The 22,124-nt window shown below is 40.3% G+C and overlaps 1 protein-coding gene across 2 annotated transcripts in view; it reads left to right on the top strand.

Moving 5' to 3' along the window:
- The window catches only part of Pcsk5 (proprotein convertase subtilisin/kexin type 5), a 432,587-nt gene extending 415,789 nt beyond the window's left edge, over positions 1–16,798 (top strand). For both annotated transcript variants that reach the window (XM_078047476.1, XM_078047475.1), the window contains 3 exons: positions 6,519–6,619; positions 8,830–9,016; positions 13,207–16,798. In XM_078047476.1, the coding sequence (XP_077903602.1) occupies positions 6,519–6,619; positions 8,830–9,016; positions 13,207–13,613 (695 nt within the window). In that variant the 3' untranslated portion in view covers positions 13,614–16,798. The remainder of the gene's footprint in view (positions 1–6,518; positions 6,620–8,829; positions 9,017–13,206) is intronic.
- Positions 16,799–22,124: the final 5,326 nt, after the last annotated feature.

Below are 22,124 nucleotides of genomic sequence, written 5' to 3'. Positions count from 1 at the left end.
TGGGTTCAATCCTCAGTACCAAAACAACAACAAAAACAATAAACTTTCGTTTTAACTCTTCTTCTGTGTATTCTAGACCCACCTGGGACTACACAGAGCCACTCAAGAGCCACCAGATATGCCATGCTCTTTCATGCCTCCTCGTTCCTCTTCCTGAGGAACAGCACTCTAGGGAATTCTCAGAAACTCAGCTTGGACAACAGCTGCTCTGTGGAGCTTCTCTTAGCCCTCCCAAAAGTCATCTTCCTCCTTCTTCCTAATTCTGGAGTTGAACAATTTATTGCAGCAATTTTTTTTTAGATTTTAATTAAACACATCCTTCTCTCCTACTCATAGTTTCTCTAGTGTGAGCAAGGATTATACAACATTCATTTTGTGTCCCCTGATTAGTTCAGAGTGCAACACATAGTAAGTGCTCATAAAGCATTGAATAAACGAATACACATGTAGGAAGCAAATTCATCCTAATGTCTTTTTGTAAATTGGAAAATGTTCAGCTATTAGATCTTCAGATATTGCTTCTCCATCCTTCCTTCCAACCTCCTTTTCTAGAACTCCTACTAAACATAATCTAGAGTTTCTTATTCTATCTTCTATGTCTCCTTCTTTATAATTTATCTCTTTGACTGCTTATGACTTCTACTAGAATAATTCTTCAGCCTCTCTTCTATTTCCCCTCTGTTCTATTTCTATTTGTTTCTGAGTGTGTTTAGTCTAAATTTCACACCATTTATTATCTTTAATTTAGGTGATTATTTTATTTTTAAGATATTAATTATTTCTTTTTAAGCCTATTTTAATTTTATATTTTCCTGTTTGTTTCATAATTTAATATATGTGTGGATGTTATGTCATTTTTTATTTTTTAATATCTTAAATATTAATTTTGAAGCCTTTGATAGACTTTTCGATGAAATTAATACTATCTGAAGTGAATTCATATTCTAATTGCTGAGTGTGGTTTGTGTGTATGTGTGTGTGTGTGTATGCACTAAGAATGGAGTCCAGGACCTTGCACAGGCTAGGCAAGCACTCTACCACTGAGCTGCATTTCCAGCCCTTGTTATTTTCCTTAACGTATTCTTTGGAGTGTTTGTCTTATGAGAGATTTTGTTTCAATTCTTTATTCTGCAACTCAGGAGGCTGAGGATCACAAATTCAAGGCCAGCCTCAGCAAATTAGTGAGACTCTGTCTCAAAATAAAAAGGTCTGGGGATATAGCTCAGCACCCCTGGGTTTAATCCCCAGTACCAAGAAGAAAGAAAGAAACATTTTTTATGGAGATTGGGGAAAACATTAGTGATATCATAAGCATAATTTGAAAAACTATACAATTTCTCAAATTGGGTTTCATATTTCCTGGATGATTTTAAGAATGATGGTTTTGAGCATTCCCAAGCTTAAAAGTTCATCAAACACAGTGTTCCTGATATAGTATTCCAGGGATTTCTGAGAGTGTTTGGGGTGAATTCTGAAGACATCTGAGTGTTTGTGTCTTTTCCTAGATTTTGCTTAAACCCTAGAACTTGCCTATTTAAAGTTTTCTCTCTGTGATGCTCATTCGTTCTGTTATCCTTTCTTTTCACATCTCATATGCCCTTGAATGGAGAATCTGGTGCTGTCCTCTCGTGCTGCAACATGTAGATTACAACATTTAGGGACAAGTTTTTCTATTAGGTTATAACTTGGGTAGAAAATCAAAGGGTAAATTCCTTCTTAAATTATTAACTATCATACTAAAAAATGAGGATGTGAGAATAGCAGAAAAAGTTTGGCAACCTAAAGAAAAAAAAAGATATTTGTCAAATTCTATTTCATTCTCTTTGACCAATATTTTTAGAGTCTTTTTTTTTTTTTTTTTTTTTTTGGTGCTGAGGATTGAACCCAGGGCCTGTGCATGCAAGGCAAGCACTCTACCAACTGAGCTATATCCCCAGCCCTGACCAATATTTTTAGGATGTTAAAAAGAAAAATTATAATAGCACCAAGGACGGGGAGTAGGGAGACACAGCAAGCTCAGGCCTAATGTATACCTTTGTGTGCAACTGGTGCCTCCTTAATTAGTTCATTTCTTGCCTATGCACGCTTAACTTTTTTATTTATCATCCTCATAAAATTGTTTGGAATAAAAATCCAGACTGGATAACCAAAGCCCCCTAACTTTCCCAAGCCGCCCCTCTCTGTGTAGAGCGGTGCACACAGCCGGACCCAGGGGCTGGATTTGTTGAAGGCATCCCAGGGGAGTCATTCTGAGGGAAAGCAGATGGTGAGCTGCTCTAAATTTTAAGGAAATGCCAAAATGCCTGTCTTTTCAGCCCCAAGGCTCCTTAGCAATAATCATAAATTTAGGGTTTTAAACATGAAAACAATAAAAAAAAATTCTGAAAATTAACAAACTTCACATTTGTGAAAGATTCTTGGTCCCTAAGTGTACAGGTTTTGCAGTAAATCAGTGTTGGGTATGTAAATAGTCACTGATCTGTCACCCTAAGATGACAGGTACTTTAGGTATTACGTCAGGTCTGGGCCATAGCCAAATTAGTAGGAGTGAGGGAGAAGAGTGGCCCTCACATCGTTGCAGTTAGACCAAGAGTAAGTTCCAGTGTTCCATTACACAGTAGGGTGACTATATAGTCAAAAATAATGTATATTTCAAAATAGCTAGAAAAGAGAATTTTGAATCTTCAAGTAAACAATAAATATTTGAGTTGAAGGATATGCTATCCTGATTTGATCATTATACAATACACGCACATATGGAAACATCACATTGTACCTATAAAGTGTATAATCATATGTTGATTAAAAATAAAGTAAAGCTGGGCACAGCATCACACACCAGTAATCCCAACCACTCAAGTAGCAAGACTGAAGGATCACAAGTTAAAGGCCAGCCTGGGCAACATTGCAAGACCCTCATTGTTATGGTTTAGATGTGTTGTTCCCCAAAAGCTCACGTGTGAGACAATGCAAGAAGGTTTGGAGGAGAAATGATGGGGTTATAGCATTAATCTAATCAGTGAATTAATCCCTGGTGGGATTAACTGAGTAGTAACTGGAGGCAGGTGTGGCTTGAGGAAGTAGTTCATGGGAGCGTGGCCATGGGTATATATTCTGTATCTGGAGAGTGGAGTCTCTCCCTCTCCCTCTCCCTCTCCCTCTCCCTCTCCCTCTCCCTCTCCCTCTCCCTCTCCCTCTCCCTCTCCCTCTCCCTCTCCCTCTCCCTCTCCCTCTCCCTCTCCCTCTCCCTCTCCCTCTCCCTCTCCCTCTCCCTCTCCCTCTCCCTCTCCCTCTCCCTCTCCCTCTCCCTCTCCCTCTCCCTCTCCCTCTCCCTCTCCCTCTCCCTCTCCCTCTCCCTCTCCCTCTCCCTCTCCCTCTCCCTCTCCCTCTCCCTCTCCCTCTCCCTCTCCCTCTCCCTCTCCCTTCTGATCACCATGTGAGCTGGTTCCCTCTGCCACACTGTTCCACCATGATGTCCTACCTCACCTTGAGCCCCAAGGAATGGAGCCATCCACTATGGACTGAGATTTCTAAACCATGAGCCCCTAAATAAACCTTTCCTCCATTTAATTCATTCTGATTGGGTCTTTCAGTGGCAGCAGCAAAAAAAAAAAAAAAAAAAAAAGAAAAAAAACTGACTAAAACACTCATCTCAAATGAAAAATAAAAAGAACTGGAGATGTAGCTCAGTGGTAGAGCACCCCTGGGTTCAATCCCCAGTAAAAAGAAATAAATAATTATTAATAATAAAAGACTCAGTGATGGTGCAAATACTTGGCATAAGTAAGGTCCTGGGAACAATCCTGAACACTACTAAAAAGAAAAAGAAAAGAACTAATTGTAATGTAACTGATTTTAAAGTATAAATTTTGTGATCTAACCTTGTCCTTGCCTCCATCCCCCTTTTCATATCCTTAATTTAATTCACTGTAAGTTAACAAACTACAATTGCATGTATGGTGGGGTACAAAGTGATATTCATACATACAATGTGCAAGGATTAAATCAAGCTGATAAACTCATCATCCATCACCTCAAATAATTATCAGTTTAGGGACTAAATACATCCAAAATTACTCTCAGCAATTTTGAAATTTACAATACACTGTTACTAACCGTGCTGTATAATATATCTCAAAAAGTGTATGTCTCCTGACTAAACTTTGTACTCTTGACCAACATCCTCTAATTCCTCCCACCCCTGCAGCCTCTGCTGGTAGCCACTCTCTGCTTCTATGAATTCCATTGTTAAAGACTCCACATGTAGGTGAGATCACATGTCATCCTTAATTTCTCTTCATTAAAAACATAGATTTTTGGCTGGGCATGGTGGTGCACCCCTGTAATCTCAGCAACTCAGGAGGCTTAGGTAGGAGGATCATGAGTTTAAAGTCAGCCTCAGTAACTTAGTGAGGCACTAAGCAACCTAGGAAAACCTTGTCTCTAAATAAAATATTTTTTAAAAAATGAACTGGAGATGTGACTCTGTGGTTAAGCACACCTGAGTTCAATCCCCTGTACCCAAACCCCAAAATTAAATCTTGTATTTAAAAAGGTTAACAGGAAGACATTTAAGCTTTATTTTAGAAAAATATGAGAAAATGAAGAGAGGATCACATACCACAATTGTGTTCCAGATGATACAAAAATTCTGTATAAAGCTAGAGCTAGAGCTACAGCCCCCAACCTGAGGAGATACATCCTAAAGGTTTATTGTCTAAGTTATTGTTCAGAGCTCAGGATTCATTTTTGCATGGAAACAACAGTTCAGATTACTGAACTCACAAATAAGACAGGAAAAGTCAACTCCTTTTTGAATGTGAAGGACAGAACTCTTGGGTTTTATGTCAAGTTCAACTAACCACCCTTCAGAGCCTCGTCCTGATGGAAAGATATATTTCCCGTTGCTCAAGTTCCAACTCGAAATGCCAGGCACATTCTATGCCCACCTCTCTTACACTCATTCTTTGAAACTTTTAGCAGAAATGCCAGGGCCTTTCCTCATAACATGAACTAGAGCTCAGGTCTCCTGTCCCCCAAACTCTTTCCAGAAGCTGTCCCTTGATACTGCGTAGAAGGAAATATTTGGATCCATCATTCTTGGGATGTATGCATTGGGAAAAGGAGGTGTTGCCTCCACAGGAAACAGTCCATAGGTTCACACCTCTCCTGTTTGATGGTTCATATGTTAAAGTGGATAGTGTGGTAGAAAGAGCACTGGACTGTGAGTCAACAAAACTGAGTTTGAATCTTGACTATTAAAATTACCTAAGTAACCTTGGATGGTTGACATTGCACCAACATTTGCATGTATGTGAAAATAATAAATAGGACTAGGGATGTAGCTCAGGGGTAGAGCGCTTGCCTAGCACACACAAGGCCTTGAGTTCAATCCCCAGCACCAAAATAATAATCATCATCATTAATAAACAGGATAGGATTGGGGTGTGGCTAGCAAGCACAAGACCCTAGGTTTGTTCCCATCATTGAAGAAATGAATACTTACTTGCAAAGAATGTCAATGTTTCCCCCCTGTCCTGCTGAGGATTAGAACCAAAGGCTTTGAACATGCCAGGCGAGTGCTCTAGCACGGAACTACATCCCAGCCTCAGGGTGTTAAGATTTCTAAGGAGAGATTTTATAGCCCTCAAGAGAATTTCAAAGGAATCTATCACCACTACCAGTCCCAAAATTAAGAATCTTGACAACATGATCTGCTGAATATTTTTGTCCCTCAAACTTCAAACGAGTGCTGTCTGTGTATTCATGACTTACTCAACACCAAGTACAAGGACCCTCCTCCAAATCAGCAGCCATCATCCTGCCCACTAGTTAAACAATAAACAGAAGGACAATTAATGATTTTATAAACTTTTTACATGACTTCTTATTCTCTGAAAATCTTTCTCTTGCTGTAATTAAAGATCTGTCATCCCCAATCTGCAGTTTCCAGCTGAGTCTGCCTAATTTGGACTAATTAGATAACACATAGGCCTTCACTTTGTCTTGTAGGCTTTCCCCCCATATCCTCAAGCAACTCATCTTTCTGCTTCAAATTCTGGGGTTCTTGTTTGTTTTGTTACTGATGATTGAACCCAAGGTCACCTTACCACTAAAGACACTTCCCTAGTCCTTTTTAAATTTTAAGACAGGGCCTTGCTGACTTGCTGAGGCTGGCCTTGAACTTTCGATCCTCCTGCCTCAGTTTCCTGAGTTGCTGGAATTACAGGTGTGCACCATTATACCTGTCTTCTGCTTCAATTCACTTGACATAGTCCTTGTTCTTTAGTGTTCCTGACCAGATGTGAGGGGATGTGACCAGATGTGGGGGGGAATGAAAAAGAAAGTCTAGAGATGTAGCTCAGTGGTAGAGTGCTTGCTTGTCATGTGCCAGATTCTGCATTTGATACCCAGCACACACACACACACACACAAAATAATAATAATAAAGGAAGGAAGAAGGAAGAAAGGGAAACTAAGGTTCAATCTAATAACTTGGAATTTTTTTTTTCTTTCAGGAAAAGGAGGATCAGATTGCTTGTCCTGTGTGTGGAACTACCACCTCATGGGTGGAATCTGCAACTCCGACTGTCTTGTGGGAAAATACAGAGTGGGAGAGGTACTGGAGAGCTGGGACAGTGTGCTTTCTGCCCTATTTTTATATATATGTATAATTATAAAAATCATATAAATTTATATATATATGTATAATTATATATATATTTGTACCAGGGATTTAACCCAGGGGCACTTAACAGCTACATTTCCAGCTCTTTTTATGTTTTATTTTGAGACAGGTTCTCACTAAGTTGCTTGGGGCCTCACTAAGTTGCTGAGGCTGGCTTTCAACTCACAATCCTCCTGCCTCAGCCTCCTAAATCGCTAGGATTATACGTGTGTACCACCATACCTGGCTTTCTGCCCTATTTAGAGAGAATGTGAACTCAGTTTCTGCATATCATTCTGGGCAGTCAAAAAGTTCTAAAATTCCTACATTTACTATAATTTAGACCCAATATTGTGAAATCCTTCATGACATCATGAAATAATGGTGCTATTTACCTGTAGCCTTTATGTAAAGCACAGAAATCGAGAAGATCTAAGATAAATAATGAGATGTTAAGTAATGAGGACCTCAGAATGAACCCTACATCTGTTATTCATGACCACAGAAGTTTCAGTCTTTGTAAGACTATTAGGTCAGAAATACAAAATCTCTTCTCTCTTACCCTCTGCTGTCTAACCAGAAACATCTGAGTAAAAGAGGATCCATGCTGCTGTTGATCTTTCATTTACTCCACCTCTTCTGCACAATATATTCAGAAGGATCGAGATTTGCTTCCACAGAACACTTGGGTTTGCCAAGTATACTAATTTCTTGATTGTGCTTCCAAACTTTAGGAAACATGTAAATCTCTCCATAGTGAAATTAATACAAACGAATCTATTTGAATATAGGTGCTCTTTAAATTCCGACACCACCTCTCATCACAGTTTGGAGAAGCTTAAGTTCATGGAGGTTAAGTAATTTTCTAAAATATCACAAGAATCGTAAATAACAAAGCTGGAACTGAACCCAGAGGATTTGTGAGATAATAACAGCTGAGAAAACAATGTAGCAGTATCTAAAATATTCCAAGATGTTCAAGAAAGCAATTTTTGGGGAGGGTGCTGAGAACTGAATCCAGGGCCTTGCACATGCTGGACAAGTGTTCTACCACTGAGCTATACCCCCAGCCCCTCTGTTCGTCTTTTTCTATTTCACCATACTTGCAAAGTTACACAGTAGAATAGGAAGCTATCTCTCCTGACCCACAATTCCAGCACCAAGCAAAGAACAACTTGTCAGGAGGGAAGCCACTTTTTTCTCATCTCTGGACTCTCTTCCTAATAAGATTTAATTGCTTTAGCTACATGGTCACAATTAACATCATTCTGGGTCCCAGCCACAAGAATCCAGTGATCAAGGAAGCTACACAGGTAACTAACATACATGAGTGAAAGAAGGACACTGGGGGAATGAAAACCACAGTTCCAGCTTGCTGGAAAGTGGATATTGATGCATTACCTACGTGTTAGTGATATGATAGCAAATGCTGGGAATTGTGTCACACAGGAAAGCAAAAAACAAAAGTGAGGGGGCACTCAACTTTGTCAGTGACATGAACATGTTAAAATGATGAATCCAGTTGACAGGTCTTCTAGATTTTAAAGAGAAATTAGGAACTGATGTATATATGAAATATTCTACTTTTGAAATGTGAGAAATGAATGCAGAATGTTTTAAACGGTTTAAGGCTACATAGTGCGGGCCAGACAAAACTAATATCTGACCTGAGCTGTCTTAAGATGAGCACAGGATACTGGGTGTGGTGGCACACACCTGTAATCCCAGCAGCTGGGGAGGCTGAGGCAAAGTCAAAGCCAACCTTAGCAACTCAGCAAGGCCCTAAACAACTCAGTGAGATCCTGTCTCTAAATATATAAAAAAGAGCTGGGGATGTTGCTCAATGGTTAAGTACCCCTGGTTCAATCCCATTACCAAAAAAAAAAAAGAGAGAGAGAACAGAAGCTGTCACTTTATAACAAATTATTGTGGAAGCCTGTTCTCCTACTCTTGTTATGAGCAGGGGTCAGAGGTCAGGGCCCAGGAATGGTTTCATCCAGTTGCAGACAGTTGTGTCTGTCTTTTGCCCAGAACACACCATCTTTCTGCTGCCCCTACAGGCTTGCCTCCTTAGAGAGACAAGATGGAATTCTTACTGGGAAATACCAGTACCTTGTTCATCCCTCTGCACTCACAAACAACCTCCTGATTATTCTTAACAGGGAGAGAAATTCAACTGTGAAAAATGCCACGAGAACTGTATGGAATGCAAGGGCCCCGGCACCAAGAACTGCACCATGTGCCCCGCGTCCCTGCTGCTGCACATGGACGACGGCCGCTGTCTCCACTGTTGTAACACCTCCAGCCCCTCCAACACCCAGGAGTGCTGTGACTGCCAGGAAAGCATGGGTAAGGGGACGGGGACAGCCTGCAGAGGGAGGGTCTGGCCTCAGAAAGCAATGACAGCCACAGAAGAGGAGGATGGAAAGTTCAGGAAAATCAATCAGGCTACCTTTCACTGAGTGCCTGCTGTATGCCTACTGTACTTGAAACCTCGTGCCCATCATCTCAATTCTCAAGTAGATATTATTTTTTAAATTTATTTGTAGTTGGACACTATACTTTTTAATTTTATTTATTTATTTTTATGTGGGACTGAGGATCAAACCTAGGGCCTTGCACATGCTAAGTGAGCGTTGTAACACTGAGCCACAACCCCAGTCCCACAAGTAGATACTATTGATCCCACTTTACAGGTAAGACCATTGAGCCCAAAGGGTTGGATTCGGATTATCTAGGTCTACATCAATATTAAGAGGCTCATTTAGAATTAGAAAATGAGTCTTTTGGACAGCAGAGCCCACATTTTTTCCACTGCTATACTGATTCCCAAGTTAGAGTTCAAATAGGTCTAGAATTGGACCTTTATATATTTATCCCATTCCATTTTTATTCTTCCCTCTTGGGGGAAATAAAGGAAAGAAATTAGCAATCAAGGAGGTTAATACAGTATTATTTTGAATCTGTTGAAGAATCATTCAGTGGAAGTCAGACCAAATCTAAGCCTTGCAATAGAGACTTAAAGCATTTTAGAAATAAACTTTCATTAAAGGTTAAGAAGAAACAAAACTGAGCCAATGGTGCATGCCTGTAATCCCAGGGACTAGGGAGCCGCAGGCTGGAGGATCACAAGTTCAAACCCAGCCTCAGCAATTTAGCAAAGCCCTAAGAAAACTAGCAAGACCCTGCCTCAAAATTAAAAAATATATATATAAAGGGATAGGGATATGGCTCAGTGGTAAAGTGCCCCTTCATTCAGTTCCTGGTACAGAGAAAAAGAGAGGTGAGTGGGGGGAAGAGAAGAAACAAAACTCCTTTCACCAACTTCCAGACTCCAGCTGTCTTCTAACCTCCAATGTTGTTATCCCCATCCATGAAGATATTTGATTTTCATTATTCACAAACTTAGAAACATCCTGAATGCAATGATTCCTAAAAGGAAAACATATTCTGTATTGTTTATTTCAGATGGGGTCTCGCTGTGTTGCTTAGGCTGGCCTCTAACTCCTAGACTCAGGTGATCCTCCCACCTCAGCCTCCTGAGAGCTGAGACAATAGGCACACACCTCTGCAACTGATTTGTGTGTGTGTGTGTATATATATATATATATATATATATATACTGGGTATTGAATCCAGGAGTGCTTTACCACTGATCCACATTCCCAACCCTTTTTATTTCTTTATTTTGAAACAGGTTTTTGCTAAATTACTTAGGGCCTTCCTAAATGGTGGAGGCTGGCCTGGAACTATCGATACCCCTGCTTTAGCCTCCTGAGCCACTGGGATTGCACTACTATTCCTGGCCTGGCTCCTATATTCTTAATATATATTCCCTAGTCCAGAAATAGATAATTTCCTAGGGGTTCAGATATATTATTTCCTGAGCAAATATTTATGGGAGACTGTCCATGTGTAAGTAAAGAAAATCCCAGACCCACAACTACTACTAGACACTTTTAAATTTTTTTTTGAAATTTTAATTTTTATTTTGTGGTGCTGGAGTGGGGTGGGGTCAAATCCAGGGCCTCTTTCATGCCCAGCGAGCATTCTACCACTGAACTACCAGCCCCTATTTTTCATTTCGTATCAGCTTTTTCAATTAGGTTCTAAGTATCATTTTTACCAAAATCAATTCTTTCCTTCTTCAGTTTTCCCACCGCTTTGGGCAGCTGTTTTCTCCAGTTCCCCCTACACATCCACCTTCAGGGTCTGACTGCCTAATATCCATGCTGTGTCAGTTAAGAATAATAACCTGTACTACATGGAAGCCTTTAAATGAAACCAGAAGTGTGTGCCTGTCGCGTGTAGTGTTTCTGAACATCTGTCCCAACAAAGAACTGTTTATTCTGGTTTCCTGGTTCCTCTGTGATTCTTGAAGAGTCACCTGGGGTAACTCTGCAAAATCTCGATATTCTTAGAGTATAGCTTAGTGGCAAAATGCTTGTCTAGCAGGCAAATGTGAAGAAAGAGAAAGAGAGAAAGGGGAGAGACAAATATTCTCACTCACTTGCTCCTTTATGAACTGAGGTAATCTGCCCCTTCAAAGAAACTGCATCTCAGAGGCTGACCGTGACTCTGCAGCCTAGGATGCAGAGTGAGTAAGATGTGATGGCACGTGGCACCCCGACAACCTGTGAAGGTCTTTTGTTGATTTCCTTGCTTCCCGTGATATTTACCTCAAAGTGCTCTATACAGATTGCTTTTCTTTCTCTCTGGTGCTTTCAATATTTCCTCAGGGGAAAAAAATCTGTGCTCATGTTGGCAATGATGAATATAATAATGATAGTGCTGTTACTTTATGGTTTTTTTGGGGGGGGAGGGAGTGGGTACTGGGGATCCAACTCAGGGGCACTCAACCATGAGCCTCATCCCCAGCCCTACTTTGTATCTTACTTAGAGACAGGGTCTCACTGAGTTGCTTAGCTCCTTGCTTTTGCTGAGGCTGGCTTTGAACTCGCAATCCATCTGCCTCAGCCTCCTGAGCCTCTGGGATTACAGGCATGTGCCTCTGTGCCAGGTGTGCTATTACTTTAGAAGAGGGAATTCTGCTTGATAGGCAAAATCCCCTGAGTTTGAGAATAAAATGGAAAACTTATTTAGCACTAGCAAAAAAAAAAAAATATATATATATATATATATATACACACACACACACACTAAATCAAAGATTTTTAAGTAATTTTTAATGTTGTCTAGTCTTCCTATAAAATAAAGTCATATTTAAAAGTTAAACACACACACACACCACATACATAGCAGCGATGAATCAGATTTAATTTGGAAATATCACCCTAATAAATATCAAGATATTTAGCAAGCATAAATTATCATACCTGGTATCACTATTATACTCATTAAGCTAATGTGTAAAATGTATCTAGATTCTCCTATAAAAGAATCCTGGGGGCAGATCCAAGTGGTCCAACCAATATTTATGGATACAACTTGTATACCCAACCTGGTCTGATAGTTTTTTTTTTCCAGCTTTTTTATACTCTTTCACACTCCTGTATGGTGGGCTAAAGAAAAGGAAATAAATTAAGCAAATTACTCAAGTCATACCGCCTGTACAAATGAGTGTAAAGTAAGAAAATGGAGCTTATTGCTAAGTTATGGTTTAATCCTTCCTTCTACGGCACTGTTTCAGTTACTTCATGTTTTCAGTCAAGGAATCAAAACAGAATCCAATGGATAAAAAGGGGCAAAATTCTTAACTTCAGAAATCCTAATTATGCTAGGAGAAATGCCCTGTCACTCAAGTTGGTAGGCAGGATTTAAATGGTACAGTACTTCTGTTCCTGCTAGGCGAGTGGCACAAAACTCCAAGAAGCCAAGCACCAGTTGTCACACTATATGTTTCCTTCAGGTGTCTAGACTGTCCCATGGAGTTAAGGTTAATGGACTGGAATTCTGGTTGTTCCACAATGTCTTGTCTCTGACAATGTAACATTTCCTCTCCATGGCCTTAATTTTCTCAACTATCAAAAACTAAATTGATCTAAGTAATTTCTAAGGCTCTGCATGGTCATAGAAGTCAGTGACAGGATAAAATTTTATAAATTATCTTCTCCTGCCCTGGAAGAGTAGGATAGTTATTGTGGGCCAGGCTTACACATAGCTGGGAGAGGACTCAGTCTTAGAAAAAAATCAGAATGTCATTTAGCAATACTAAAGCGTGGTCCATGGTGAAATGCTTTCTCAGGAAAGAAATAGAAGAATCAATTGATACGTTGAACATTTGGAGACTGACCCGTGACTGATGGAGGAGATAAGGGAACTCCCTTTGGATCTCAAATTGACCCTCGTTCTAGAAGGATGGCGTGGTTTTATCAAGTATGGACTGGGATTCTCATAGGGTACATGCTAAGATTTTGTAGGGTGGTGTACCTCCTAAGAAAATTAGACCATGATTCTTACATTTTTAGATTTGTTTTTAAAAATGATGTTCTTTACCTAAGAAACTAATTTCCCCAATTCTGTTTCTTTTCTGCCATCTTTTCTTTTTCTCCCCTGCCTTTGGGGTCATCTTCCAAAAGATGAGTGCATCCTTCGAAGAAGTGAGCCTGGGTCTGCCGCTGAGCGCTCCAAGACTGCTCTTTTGATCACCTCCTCCGTCATGCTGCTGCTTCTGCTGGGGGCCGCTGTGTTCGTCTGGAGGAAGTCTCGGGGCCGAGTCCAGCCAGTACAAAAGGCCGGTTATGAAAAGCTGGCTGACCCTGCCAGGTCATACTCCTCCTATAAGAGCAGCTATGGCGAGGGCACCAGCTTTGAAGAGGACCAGATGATCGAGTATAGGGACCAGGACTATGATGAGGATGACAATGATGACATCGTCTACATGAGCCAAGATGGCACAGTCTACCGAAAATTTAAGTATGGACTGCTGGAGGATGAGGAGGAAGATGAGCTGGAATACGATGACGAGAGCTATTCCTTCCAGTAGACACAGCCCACCTCCACCCCTTCCTCTCGTGGGCATACCTGTGAGCATGACTGTTTTGGTTTTATCCACACACCAGGCTGAGGTGTGAGTGTGTTTGTCTTCTTAACCACGAATCCAACCAGAATATGTAAGAATGCTGAAATATTTTGTGCTTGTTTTGAGTGACTAAATTCAATTAACAGTTCCTGCTCAACCATCATTGAGGAGCAAGGATCAAATTTAAAGGCATTTTCCTCAAAATGAAATGTGAAGACACCAAAGCAGGAAGTAAAATTAACTCTTTTATGTGATTTTAAAAAATAGGGAGGGAGCAGAAGACCAGTAGGGATTTGGTTTCCAAGTTGCATTGTGGGGAGCTCTGCTACTTTTTAGAATTCTGATATTTCTTGAAATAACTTGCGGGGGGGTAGGGGGGAAGAGTTGGCTTAACAGGGATTTCTTTCCCCTTCTGGCTGTGTTTAGGCAGAGATTTCTTTTGTGAGAATCAAGGGAAAAAAGTGTTCTTATCTGTTGTTCCCAGAGTGTCCCCTGGTGAGCAGAAAAGAGCATCCCGGCTGAGGTGGCTCAGGACCCACTTAGAAATGAGGAAAGAGGAGAAGCATCATAGCAGAGGAACCACGAGTTTGCTGGGCCCTGGTTCATCCAAGGGTATACAGAGCCATAATGATCCTGAGGGCAGAATGGCTCAGGCAGGAGGCAGATGAGAGCAAGCCCAGTGTGAAAAAAAATCACCAAGATTCTAAGAACCACACCCCGTGATTCTCCAAGAAGTTTTCTAGTAGGAAATCATGAAAGAAAAATGGCAATGTGAACCTAACATAAAATGAAAAAAAAAATATATCCATTCTAAGAAAAAGACTAGCTATCAAATCAGAGGAGCTTCCATCCACAAACCCATCAAAGAAATGCAGGCTCTCCATAGAGAAAGCTGGAATGGAGTCTAACAGGAGGGGATAATCCCAATGTGCTGCTCTGCTTGCAAGCTGTAATCCAGCTGTCAAACAGCCTCCCAACATGTTAGCACTGTGGCTCTGTTTCTAGATTTCCTAAGCTTCCCTTTTTCTCCTTCTCCTGTCAAGTGTGCTCTTAGATACAAATGAGGACAATTTTTCTGCAGATAGTAGTTCAGAGAGAGGGACTCTGGCTACTCCAAAGTATACCAGCAGAATCTTGTGGATTTCCTTGTCAAAGAAGTTACAGGCACTCTTAGGAGTGGGACAACAAAGAGTGAAAGTGACATTTTCAGATGATGGCAATAGTCAAAATATACTGCACACCTATTGTACACCAGGTATCAAGCTAAGTAATTCCTCGAAAGAAAGAAAGAAAGAAGGAAGGAAGGAAGGAAGGAAGGAAGGAAGGAAGGAAGGAAGGAAGGAAGGAAGGAAAAAAAGAGAAGAAATCACCACACTTACCCACTTGACATCACAAGTCTATCAGGTTGGAGTCGTCATTGCCCTACCTTTGGCTTACAAAAGGCTAAGTCACAGGACTGGGCATAGTGACACATGCCTATAATCCCAGGGAGGCTCAGGAAAGAAGATTAAGTTCAAGGCCACCCTGGGCAACTTAGTGACACCCTGTCTCAAAATAAAAATTATTTTTAAAAAAGGACTAGCTCAGTGGTAAAGCATCTGGGGTTCAGTCCTCAGTACCAAAAAAGAGGCTAAATCACTAGTTTAAGGTCACAGAAAGCTCACCAAACTCCAAACAATAAGTGTGACCCTAAAGTGCATGTTTCTAACAAATATGCTCCACTAACATAAGATGGGAAAATAAGCATGACTATAAATAAACATGTCTATTATTGTATTCTATGACATCGATATCCTTCTAGGAAGTGTGTGATTTTTCATTCACTAAGTTCATATATTTTTTAAACAATGTGACATGGACATGGGAAATCTTGATAAAGAAGACTTCCATTTACTGAAGCCTTGTGTTTCTTCAGAGGAAAGTTCTTAGGGTTAGTAAGCTTTCTCTGGAAAGAGCCAGATTTTTGTTACTACTTCAGGCCTTGTGAACTAAAAGATCTCTACTATAACTATTCGGCTCTGCCATGGTAGTGTGAAAGCAGCCCCTACCCTATGAATGGGAAGACTGTGTTCCAATAAAGCTTTATTCGTGGACACTGAAATTTGAATTTCAGATAAGTGTCATACATCATGAAATATTATTCTTCTTTTGATTTTTCTTAACCATTTAGAAATGTAAAAATTATTCTTAGCTCACAGAAGTACAAAAACAGGTGGTGGGTCAGATTTGGCTATGGTTTGTGACCTTGTCTTTAAAAAATTCTTCAGAGCCAGGTGCAGGTCCAGAACTGTGATTCCAATAAGGCTACACTTCCTTGGGAGGCTGAGGTAGGATATCGCAAGTTCAAAGCCAGCCTCAGCAACTCAGCAAGGCCCTAAGCAACTTAGCAAGACCCTGTCTCGAAATTAAAAGATAAAAGGGCTTGGGGTGTAACTCAGTGGTAAAATGCCTCTGGGTACAATCCTCAATACTAAAATAAAAATAATTTCAGAAGTTCTCTGTATCATACATACATATGATATGCTTTCCAAAATTTTAATCATTTAAAATTAGCTCTTCAAAATCCATTTAAAGTCCTGATAATTCTCTTTTCACTTCTGAAAAATGCTTGTAAGATAATCATCACATCCATGGGAGAATTTTCTTATCCATTGCAGTGTACAGAGTTAACCTACAGAAACAAGTAATTTTGCTTATACTGTGTTGTTCATCTTCCTTGATAATTTTAAAACTATGATAGACTGAGTTGGACTTTTTTTTCAATAGCCTGGAAATTGTTTTCCAAGAAAAGTCTGTGTTTATGATATGCAGTTAAAGGTTGAACAAGGTTGTAATGACCTTGAACACTAAGAAAAATTGTGCTCTTCTTCTATGTGACCTGCAGTGAAAAGAACACATGTGCTTATCTACTGGCAAGTTTGACAAGTTTGTGCTTAGTCATGCCACATTATTCTCTCACTTCTTTTGAAAATTATGCTTACAACTGTCTTAATAGATAAATATGTGGTTGGAAAACAATGTCACCTTTGGTTTTGTTTGCAAATAACTTGGAAATACTAAGAGAATCCTCAAAAACTGGAAATATACTAAAAAACTGGATAAGAGCTTAAAAGGTTCTGATGGAATGTAAATAAATGAAATTAAGACCAGGTGATGCTATGAAGACTCTTTTTTTTTTTTTTTTTTTGGTACTGGGGATTGACAGGGGCACTTAACCAGTGAACCATGTCCCAGTCTTTTTTTTTTTTTTTTAATTTTTATTTTGAGACAGGTTCTCCCTAAGTTTTGCAGGCCCTCATTAAATTGCTGAAGCTGGCCTCAAATTTGTAATCCTCCTGCCTTGGCCTCCCATGTGATGGGGATTTCAAGCATCTGGCACCCTGCCCAACTACACTTTCTTATTAAGAGACTGCTTTTGCAAATGTTTTATTTGCTTAGTATTATGATTTACCAAGAAAGAGATGAAAAATAAAAGAGTTCTGATTTTTCTCCTTTTTATATACCTATATCCAATGATTAGACTAGTCTTATCAATCTGAATTTTCTCTCCTAAAAATCAGTCTAAATGTCTTTCAGCTCCATTACTATTGCCTTAGTCAGGCCAACACCTTTTTCATGAGACCATTGGGACTTCCACCTGAATTATGGATGAACTTCAATCTCCTTATCTCCCAATATTTCCTCTTCCTGTACAAAGGTTGTTTCTAAGATCCATCAGATCATCCCATTCAGGCTCCCTTATCACCTATTCTAATTATGATATGCAAAACTTCACAGTAGTAGGGCATAATGGCACATGCCTATAATCCCAGCACTTGGGATACCAAAGCAGGAGGATTGCAAGTTCAAAGCTGGCCTCAGCAATTTATGGAGGACTAAGCAACTTAGCAAGACCATCTCTAAATAAAACAAAAAAGGAGCTGAGGATGCAGTTCGGTGGTTAAGCACCCTTAGGGGTTCAATAATCCCTGGTACAAAAAAACCTCACAACTTTGCAACATATTGCCATTGTTTGATTCTAAATTTATCACCTATAAAATCCTAGCCCCTCCTTACTTTCTAGCTTCCCTATGCATAGCTCAATGGTACTGACTTGCTTCTAGGTTCTTCACCGTACTATCAAATTAGCCCATGTCTTGGGTACATATCATTCACCATTCTTGCAATCTTCTTTGTGTACCTTTACCAGCTGGAAAATTCCAACCAGTTGTGATGACACATGCCTATAATCCCAGCCGCTTAGAATGCTGAGACAGGAGAATCACAAATTCAAGGCCAGGCTCAGAAACTTAGCAGGATCCTATCACAAAATTTTAAGACTTGAGTTCAGTTTCCCTCTGGAGGTGGCCTGAGTTCTCCCTTGAATATGTATTGCTTGTTTTACCCCAAAGGCATCTTCTTTGAGCTTGCTCCCAATGAATATCTATTTACTTTCCTAAATGAACCTCTGTCTAGGGGTGAGAGGGGAATGTAGCTCAGTGGTAGAACACTTGCCTTACGTATGTGAGTCACTGGTTTTGATCTCCAGTACCACACATACACACATATAAATGTCTACCATGTGCCAAACACGTCCTAGTTACTGGGTAAACAACAGTGAATGGGATATATCTGATCTTGGTCCTCAAGGAACTTTCAATCTAATTGTAAAGGAAAAGACAGATAGCAACTACTACCACATATAGGGATCTAATCCAGGGCCTTGAACATGGTAGGCAAGTACTCTACCACTAAATCTTACTAAATGGGAGGCTGGCTTCAAACTTGTAATCATCCTGCCTCAGTTTACTATGCAGCTGGGATTACAGGGCAGCACCATCACATCTGGCTGTAACTTGATTTGTGTGTGTGTGTATGTGTGGTGCTAGGGATTGAACCCAGGGCCTTATGCATGCAAAGCAAGCACTCTACCAACTGAGCTGTATCCCCAGCCCAAACTTTATTTTTAATAAATAGCTACATCTAACAGCTGACTCAAGTTTCCCATGGGCCAGGCCCCATTTTTAGGCACTTCACTTGTTTAATCTCATTTAATCCTTACACACAAATGCTACAAGGCAGGTAATATGGCCCTTCTTTTCAAAGGAGGAAGGGAGGCTCAAAGTGTCTAAGTTAAAGTGGACCAAATGGGCGCACATGGTAGCCAACAGGCTACAGTTCAAGGCCAGCCTGGGCAACTTAATGAGATCCTGTCTCAAAATAAAATGGACTGAGATGTAGCTCAGTTGTAGAACCTCTGTAAGGGTCTGGCAGAGCGTCGGAGGGAGAGACCACACAAGAGACTTACTCCATGCAATTGGCAAAAGGGGATTTATTGGGGATCCATTCCAGTGAGCTGGGGCTCCATGCTCACTCAAGAAGGGAGAGCAGCTCAGAGCCCCGAGCTGAGGTCAAGCAGAGCTTAAGTACACTTTCTGGAGAGGGCCATGGGCTTTGCATACATCAGAACAAATCATCATGAGGCGCAGGAAAATTGAACAACAACTCTGAGACGTGATTGGCACATTCATTGGCGGGAACAGGTTGGGCGGGGGTGATTGGTCATTCCTAAGCGGGTTATACATTCAAACTGATTGGTTCGGGCCCTGTGACAAACTGCACAGGGCCCTAGGCTAAATGGCCAGTAGGGCGTTGTTTTAACTATCTCAGGAATTTCAGGTTCTGGGTGTAACAGAGGAATTTAATAATACCTAATCTTTTACATTCAAGTTTTCCAGCTTAGAAACTTTACCCTTTCACCTCTGCCCTCTTGGATTCAATCCTGAGTACAAACAACAACAACAACAACAGAAACTTTGTTATTTAGGAAAATTACTGAAGACTTAATACACACTTTTGACATTGGGAATATCTTTCAAGATCTGTTCTGATAACCTGGTCTATTTTAGAATTCATGTAAAAAGAAATTGCTCAGCATACAGCCTAAGAAAGAATTAAGTTTAGATGCCATCATTTGAAATACATAGTAATGTGTTTCATACTGACATATAAGAAATGTAAACAGAAAATATTAAAAATATAGAAAATATTTAAAAAGAAACACAAGAATGCAATCAATGTATGCATGTTGTGGCCTTTAGCTCTAACTTGGTCAGCACACATCAATAAGACATGATAATTTGCCAGGTATGGTGGCACACACCTGTAATCCCAGCAGCCCGGGAGGCTAAAGCAGGAGGATCTCCATTTCAAAGCCAGCCTCAGCAATTTAGCAAGGCTCTAAGTAACTCAGTGAGACCCTGTCCCTATATAATACACAAAATAGGGCTGAGAATGAGGCCCGGTGGCTGAGTGACCTTGAGTTCAATCCCCTTACCACCCAACCCACCCCCCACAAAAAAAACCCCCAAAGATATGATAACTTGGTGAGGCACTCTGATAATGAGTAAAAAAAAAAATTGAAATATATTTGGGGCTTCCTTTTTCCAGCCATTGATATCTACCTTGCTTTTCTATCAGATGTAGGGGGAAAAAAAGTCACAAGCGTGAAAAAAGAGGCTACAAGGCAGGTAATATGGCCCCTCTTTTAAAAGGAGGAAGGGAGGATCAAAGGATGATACTCAAAGTGTCTAAGTTAAAGTGGACCAAGTGGGCGCACATGGTGGCCAACAGGCTACAGTCCAAGGCTGTAAGGATTAGATTGTTTTGCTCATCTCCAGAGCCCTCACACCAGCACACATGGTACATATAAAAATATTCATTGAGTGATTACAGAAACGAAACTGATTGCATATGTCTGCCTTCTGAGCTAAGAGTAGATTCTAGAACTAGGTCACCTAGCCACACTTAGCTGTAAGGAAGGCAGAAAAGCAAACAGGTAATAAAGCACAAGATGACCTGGACAGCTTAGAACAGTCCTGACTCCTCTTTGGGAGCTTGACCAACCACTCTCTATAAAATTGTTTTCATTATCATGGAAGAAGGTAAGGCAGAATAGCTGTTAGATCACCTGATAAAAGTTCCCACCACTCACCAGGCATGATGGTACAGGCCTGTAATCCCAGCTACCCTAGAGGCTGAGGCAGGAGGCTTGCAAGTTTGAGGCAAGTTTCAGCAATTTAGCAAGGCCCTAAGCAAGTTAGTGAGACCTTGGCTCAAAGTTTAAAATAAAGATTTGGGGACTTAACTTAGTGATAAAGCACCCATGGGTTCAATCACCAGTACCTTAAAAAAACATGCCTGCCATTCCAACAAAAAGGGTTCAGTGAGAAGAACAAATCCCAGCCTGCAAGGGAAATGATATAAGGCTTATTAAATGAAGCAAACATATGTTTATAAAAGAGGGGATTATAGATAACACAAGATCAGGACAAAATTGAGGTCAGGAGAATTATCCTTCCTCTAAGTTATTTGCTCTCAGTGAGGCCTGTTTGGGTGGCTAGCAGTATAATTCAGGACCGGATACAAATTCTGCTATATAATTTAGTTTTAGTTATGATAAAATATTTAACCCAAATTGACTTAAATACACTTGCCTACATGTGAGAGGTTCTGGGCTCAAGCCCCGGCACTTCGGAAATAATAAATACGTAAATGCAAAATGAATTTATTAGCTCAGTTAATTAAACAGCGTAGGATTAGAGATAGGATCCGGCACTGCTGGAGATGGGGTCAGACCATGCTGCATGACTTGTCCTGTTTATCTCCATCCCCCTCTCTGCGTTTTGGGACATTGTCCATTCTCACTGGAGCTGTCTCCTCACATTAGCCAGATGTCTGCCAGCTGTGCCTGACTTTTCATTCTCTTGGGTCCTTACCCAAAAGGAAGAAGACTCCACTTCTGATGCAAGACTCAGGAAAGCTTTCGTGACATCTTAATGGCTCAGAAAAGGCAACTGCTAGTTTCCATGATGTAAATATTCCTATAATGACCAATTTTAAGCTTCAAAGATGATATCACTTCCCCTAGTATTAGGAAGAAATACAAAGACAAAAACAATTGCACTGAATTTCTGCCACACGAATGCCTTAGACAGAAACAATTTTGAAAGCATAAATAATATTAAATGTAAAATGGTTAGGAAGCAATGAGTTTAGGGGGCATGTTTCCCATGTTTTAAATAAAATTTATTTAACTAAGGTTTTAATAAACTGAGTACATGGGGGCACACCTGCAATTGTAGAGAGGTGGGAGGCTGAGGTAGAAGGACTTCAAGTTTGAGGCCATCCTAGACAATTTAGGGAGACCCTATCTTAAAATTTGAAATAAATAAATAAATGAAAAGGGCTGGGAATGTAGCTCAGTGGTAAAGTGCCCCTGGGTTAAATCCCCAGTACCAAAATATAAATTGATAAAATACATTTTTATAATTTGATTTCTTTTTCCTTTGGTACTGGGGATTAAATCCAGGGAAACTTTACCACTGAGCTATTTCTAGCACTTTTTATTTTTAATTTTGAGAAAGGGTATTGCTAAGTTGTAAGAGTCTTTCTAACTTGCTGAAGCTACACTTGAACTTGTGATCCTCCTGCCTC

This window comes from Ictidomys tridecemlineatus, chromosome 4, assembly GCF_052094955.1.
Source record: "Ictidomys tridecemlineatus isolate mIctTri1 chromosome 4, mIctTri1.hap1, whole genome shotgun sequence".
In the NCBI taxonomy this organism is placed as follows: domain Eukaryota; kingdom Metazoa; phylum Chordata; class Mammalia; order Rodentia; family Sciuridae; genus Ictidomys; species Ictidomys tridecemlineatus.
This window is presented reverse-complemented; position numbering and strand designations above follow the sequence as displayed.